At 28.7% G+C, this 6,208-nt stretch overlaps 1 protein-coding gene across 1 annotated transcript; it reads left to right on the top strand.

Annotated features, from left to right (window-relative positions):
- The first annotated feature begins 4,832 nt into the window (after nt 1-4,832).
- LOC107621857 (transcription factor bHLH51-like) lies at nt 4,833-6,008 on the top strand. The gene is made up of 2 exons (XM_016323842.3): nt 4,833-5,211; nt 5,450-6,008. The coding sequence occupies exons 1-2, from the start codon at nt 4,963-4,965 to the stop codon at nt 5,909-5,911; spliced, it is 711 nt and encodes a 236-aa protein (XP_016179328.1). The 5' UTR covers nt 4,833-4,962; the 3' UTR covers nt 5,912-6,008.
- The last annotated feature ends 200 nt before the right edge of the window (nt 6,009-6,208 follow it).

The following is a 6,208-nucleotide window of genomic DNA, read 5'->3' as shown; positions in this document are numbered from 1 at the left end:
CGGTACGGCATGGAGACGTGGGCTATGGATGTTGAACATCAGTCGCACATGCTCGTCCCCTTGAAGTCGGAATAGTCGAAACCGGAAGACTCTGTTACCCATGGGTGCCAGCAACCTATATGTCACCCTTCCAATTTTTCTCACTTCTGTACCACCGAACTTGCTCAATATCAAACTCTTCAAATCCGACAACGTATCCACACGGTGAGTGCGAAACAATATCGGATCCTCACACTCAAATGTCATCCCGTTGTCGCCATTTCTCATACAACAATTGGGATAAACAAGCACAATTATGTATGGATTATTACTGGCCATTGAAGCCTTGTATTCATGAGAAATACGAGACAAAAAAAAAATAGAAAAAATTTGTGAAAAATACCAAAGGTTACACATCTTTTTATAGTTGCTGTGGTTGTCTTCTATATATTTCGTTTACACGTTGCAGTTGACGTGTCTTATCTCGTTTACACTGTAAACGAAATAAGACTAAAGAATTTAAATCGATAAATATTTTTAAAATTATTTATTTTAATAATTATTACATTTATTTTATTTATTTAAATAAAAAATTCGATAAGTACAACCATAAGGGAAAATGTAGCAAACTCTTTTATTTTGTCATTTTCTGTCATTTTATATGATAGAAACCTTCAATTAAATAACCAAATATACTATGTTTTAATAGTAATTTTGGTAAAATAGATGGTAGATGAAATATGCCGAGGAAAGAATTTTTTATTTCAGATAAATTACAATTTATTATTGTTGTTACTGTTATTATTGGTAGATGAGATGTGACTTAGAACAAATTTATATCAAATTTAATGAAAGTAAAGATGTTCCAATGTTTATCAACATAATCTACGATAAGAAAGTGCACTTAGTAAAATATTTGGTCTATCTTTCTTTTCTTCTGTGTTTATTTTTGTGTATTTACTACAACTATATATATATATATATATATTTCATGTTGGTCATCAATCATCATGGATGGTATACACTACAAATTCTGGTTGAAATAATTGTGGAGGGACGGATATATTCGAATAGAATAATGCTTCATATTTAAGTCTTTTTATTAATTAAATTTAATTAAAATTTGATTTAATATAATAAAAATTAATTATAATTAATATTATTTTAATTTTTATTATTTAATTTTGTTAGAATTAATTTATAAAAAAATTTAGATAGATAGTATTATTCATTTGAATAATGCCCATAAAAACTTAATTTTACCAAATTGACAATTCAATATGAAAGTCTTTATTTTTAAAGTGAATAATATTACTGGACTATCAGAATTTATTATTTTAAGTTATTAGTTACTCATTAATATTTAAAAATATGGGATAAAATATATTATTAGATTATTAAACTATAAAAATTAAATTAAAAAATTAATTAATGATTAAATGATAATAAAAAATAATAAAATTTTGATTGGCTCGTAGTATTTTTGTTTTTGAGTAACTTGAACGAATGGAACACGCCTCAGTAAGTTTCAATCCCTTACTTTATATGCTTTATCTATTTTTTTTTTAATTGAATGCTTTATGAACTAATGTTTTATTTAATTACTTTTCAAGTCTTGTAGCTTTATCCTAAATTCAAGCAGATTTTAATATTAATTTTTTATTATTACCACTTATTTATATTTATTAAAAAAATTAAATCAAAAAATATTAATTTAAAATAAATTAATCGTCTTTTAAAATAATAAAGAGATTAATTTATCTATCAAGAATAATTCTTGAGATATTTTAAAAAGAACAAATCTCCACATCCAAGTAATTTTAATATCCAAGTTCATTCAACTGATTTGAGTTACATGCTTCTTTTTTTCATTTTCTTCTTTCCTCTCCCCTCTTGCGCTTCTTCTTCTTTTCCTCCTTTTTATTATTTTTCAATTTCGTTACCGTCGTCACCAGCAACGTCACCTCCTCCTCCTCCTCCTCCTATTGGAATTTCGTCTCCTCCTTCCTTTTCATCATTTTCTTCCACCACCATCATCATCATCATTATCATAATCATCACCGTTATAGTCATAGTCTTCTTCTAATATGTATCGCCGTTATCGTTATCATCGAATTTTTATCATATTGATGACATTGTCTTATCCAAATTGATTTGGACGTATTTTTGTTCAAAATTGACTTGTTTTTGAATTCGAATTTATGTAATGAATAATTTTCGGTTCATTTGGTATTATACAAGGTGAATTCTACCCAACCTCCTCTAAAATAACATGTAAATTACCTTTCATGATGTGTCAAATTTTAATTCGTCAATATCTTAACCATAGTTGGGTTATTTTGTAATTTATTAATTGAGATGAGTAATAGTATAATTTCTTAAAATATCAAAACCACTCCTGTTAATTGAAGCACATTTCCACTCCTCCGTCCTTCCAAGTATCGCCGTCGCGCCGTCGTGACAAGAAGCGCCAACGTCGTCGTCAACATCTCTTAACGACGTCGTTGAATTCTCGTCGTCCGTAACTTTGCCGTCCTTCACGTCATCGCTATCTCCTATCCTCTCACTCGATCCCTTTTTTGTTCGTGGATCACTCCTTATCAACATAATTAATGGTTAGTTTAGTTATTAAATTTTTTTATTAAAAAAATATATCTTTATTTAATTACATGATGGAACGTATATTCATATGAAAATATAATATAATAAAATAAATCTATTCAGAGTACCTAAAATTATAATTAAAATCAGGAACATACAAATATAATAATAAAATTTTTATTTTAAACAAGTAAACATATCTTTTATCATACATAAATTATTTAAAAAAATAAATAAATAGTTAAAATTAATAACACAAGTTTAAAAAGATAAAATCCAACTTTTTTACAAGTATTTTTTATAGTATTTTTATTCTTTTAAATTTTAATTTATTAGTACTTTATTATTTACTTAATAATTAAACAAATTATTTTCATGAGAAATTTTTTTTGTATTATCTTAAAGAAGAGACTAATATAACAGTTTAAAAAATAACGTAAAAATAATATTTTAAATAAAAATAGTTAATATTAAAATTTTTAAATGAAAAAATAAATTGTATAAGTATTTAAGAGATAAATATAAAATACATGTCTAAAATAAATAAAACAGACAAAAATACTTTTCTATTTCTCAAGAATACATGTTCTATTTCTCAAGAAGATACAATGATGGTATCATCCATGTGCATGTTATGTTGCTTAAAATTATTTAAAATACGCTCAATTTCATGCCGTTGTTCCATGACAGATCTACCATCAACCATCTTATAATTATTAAAGCGAGTGACAAGAAATTTCTTACTTGTTGCGTACTCGGCCATATATTTTGCCTCTAATTTGTCCCATAATTCTTTTACACTCGCAACATTTTAGTAGACATCAAATAGTGCATCATCCATGCCATTGAGTATGTGTCCGGTGTATATATAGTCATCGTTGTCCCATTTTTGCCTGGCTCGTATTTTTGCAATGGCCTCCCCTTCAATTTCTGGTGGTCTTGGTATGGTAAGAACATATGCCACTTTTAGTGTTGTGAGAAGGAAGTGCATCTTCTTTTGCCATCGTATGAAATTTCCACCATCAAATCTTTCTAACTTAATTGATGCGGTGACCATTTTTTTTGTTTTATTGGTGAATAATTAAGCCTAAAGATTGTGAGTTATTAGAAAAGGAGATAGTGAATTAAATAGCGCAATTCTTCAAGGCGTGTGTTACACACACTTTCCTTTAGCCTTAATTCGCCCCACCAATATACAATGGTGTGCAAAATGGGTTACTGACGAATTTTCTTTAGGATACAATGAAGAACACTTGACTTGTTTATGCACTCACACAGTCAAGCCTTACACTAAATAATAATTTACAGAATAATATTCTCTATTCTTTCTTTTGCGCATAAAGAAAGTGTTGAGATGGATGATGGCAAAAATGAAATGAGGAAAATTTATATAGACAGAGTACATGCAGCTACAGACACAACTTTTCAAATAGTTACAACCTTTCAACAAAACATAACTATTCAAATAGTTGCAACCTTTTAACATGCATAACTTTTGATTAAGTCACAACTCTATGAAGAGATGTAACTCTTCAAAATAGCTTTTCACATATTTTGAAAATATATCTCACATTCACTATTATACAATGGTTTCGTTTTGATAATATTTTCGGTTCATTCGAGACGCATGTGTTTCTGAATTCAAATTTACATAATGGACAATTTTCAATTCATTTGGTATTATACAATGGTTTTGTTTTGATAATATTTTCATTTCATTTGAGACACAAATGTTTCTGAATTCGAATTTATATAATGGACCATTTTTGGTTTATTATTATTATTATTATTATTATTATTATTATTATTATTATTTAATCTTCACTTTTTGAGAGTGTTTTAGAATTTAGAATTTAGAATTTAGAATAAAAAAATAATTTCAAAAAAAATAACTAATATTAATAAAAAAAATTGGCTCATTAGTTGATATATATATTCACTAATTAAACTCATATTAAAGAATCATTTTGATATTATAGACTAAATAAACTACAAATCTATGTTCAAGATAATGCTTCATTTTTAGTTGAAATCCTTTTTCTTTTTCCCCCTTTTTGCTATCGGTTATCCCCCATCTTAGAATTCAGATAATTCTTGACAAAGTCTAATAGATATATAAGAAAAGAAACTATATAATTCATGGTAAAATGACAGATAAAGAGGGCCAAAAATCAATTGTCACTTTGACCAATCAAAGGTTGTTTCATATCACACCAATCACAATCAACATAACAAGCTAAGAAGATCACTCCCCGTTATTAGTGCATAGTCAAAACAGTACCTGCAGATGAGAGAAACTAATGATAACAATAATAGTTTAATAGAAGAAAAAAAATAAACTCTAGTAGATTGGTTTTGCATTTTCTTGTTGTTGCTGTGATTATGGAGAATTATGATCATTGTTCTTTATTTCTAGACCCTTCACAAACACTGCCTCATGTCTCAGATTGTAATTCTCTTCATCGTCAATTTGGTGGTGAGTTTCATTCATGGCCGGCACCGGTCGAAGTGGTGGCCGGAGACAGAGCTGCTAGTGCTTCCAAGAGCCACAGTCAGGCCGAGAAGCGGCGCAGGGACCGGATCAATGCACAGCTTACAAGTCTAAGGAAACTAATTCCAAAATCTGATAAGGTACAACAACTCATTTTAATTTTAATGTGTCTTAAATACTATATAAACTATAAGGTATTGCCATTTGAAACAGGGCATAGTTAGTTTCAATAATACCATGAAAAATATAAACATAATTAATGAAATTGTGAAGTTGCTAATCAAGAATATGTATATAGAAGGTGAATTAAACAATGTCGGATTATAAAAATTTATAGATATGAATTTTCAATTCAAGTGTAACAAGTTGATCTTGCAGATGGACAAGGCAGCTTTACTAGGAAGTGTGATAGAGCAAGTGAAGGATCTAAAGAGAAAAGCAATTGAAGTTAGCAAAGCCGTAACCGTTCCAACTGAATCCGACGAAATAACAATCGAATATGATCCGAGTGCGCGCGACGAGAGCCTAAAGATCAAGAACAAAGTTGTGATCAAGGCATCTGTTTGCTGCGACGATCGGCCGGAGCTGTTCTCGGAACTAATCCAAGTCCTAAAAGGATTAAGGCTCACGGCAGTTAGAGCTGACATAGCAAGTGTTGGGGGAAGAATCAAAGGCACATTTTTGCTTTGTTCTAAGGATAGTGAAAAGGGTGTTTGCCTTGGTACTCTCAAGCATTCACTTAAATCAGTTGTGACAAAAATTGCTTCATCTTCCATTGCAACAAATTGGCCTACTAGAAGTAAGAGGCAAAAGTTCTTCTTACCTTCTCATTTTATATAGATATACTTCAATGTTTATGGATGATTGGTTTAAACTTTAAACTTGTAACTTAAAAAAAATTAATAAAAAAAAAAACTTTCATCGTGAAGTTAAAATATGATAAATTTTGTAATAACTCATAATCGGATTTCGATAAATAAAAATTTAAAATTTGAAGTGCTATAATATCTAATCTAAATAAAAAAATTATTCTTAACGTTGACAGTAATATACGTTAATCCTAAATATAAAATTAGTTATAAAAATACTAGATAAATTATATGTTCGCCCATTAAATATTAAATATGAACAATAGAT

The sequence above is a fragment of the Arachis ipaensis genome, chromosome B10 (genome assembly GCF_059453495.1).
Source record: "Arachis ipaensis isolate K30076 ecotype BB chromosome B10, ASM5945349v1, whole genome shotgun sequence".
NCBI lineage: Eukaryota > Viridiplantae > Streptophyta > Magnoliopsida > Fabales > Fabaceae > Arachis > Arachis ipaensis.
Note: the sequence above shows the minus strand (reverse complement) of the source record. Positions and strands in the feature narration are given on the sequence as shown.

What these genes read in the sequence shown, in the direction of transcription:
- LOC107621857 (XM_016323842.3), top strand. Translation starts at nt 4,963, where the DNA reads ATGGAGAATTATGATCATTGTTCTTTATTTCTAGACCCTTCACAAACA. An exon ending in TAATTCCAAAATCTGATAAG is followed by an intron (nt 5,212 to 5,449) that starts GTACAACAACTC and finishes TTGATCTTGCAG; the next exon opens with ATGGACAAGGCAGCTTTACT.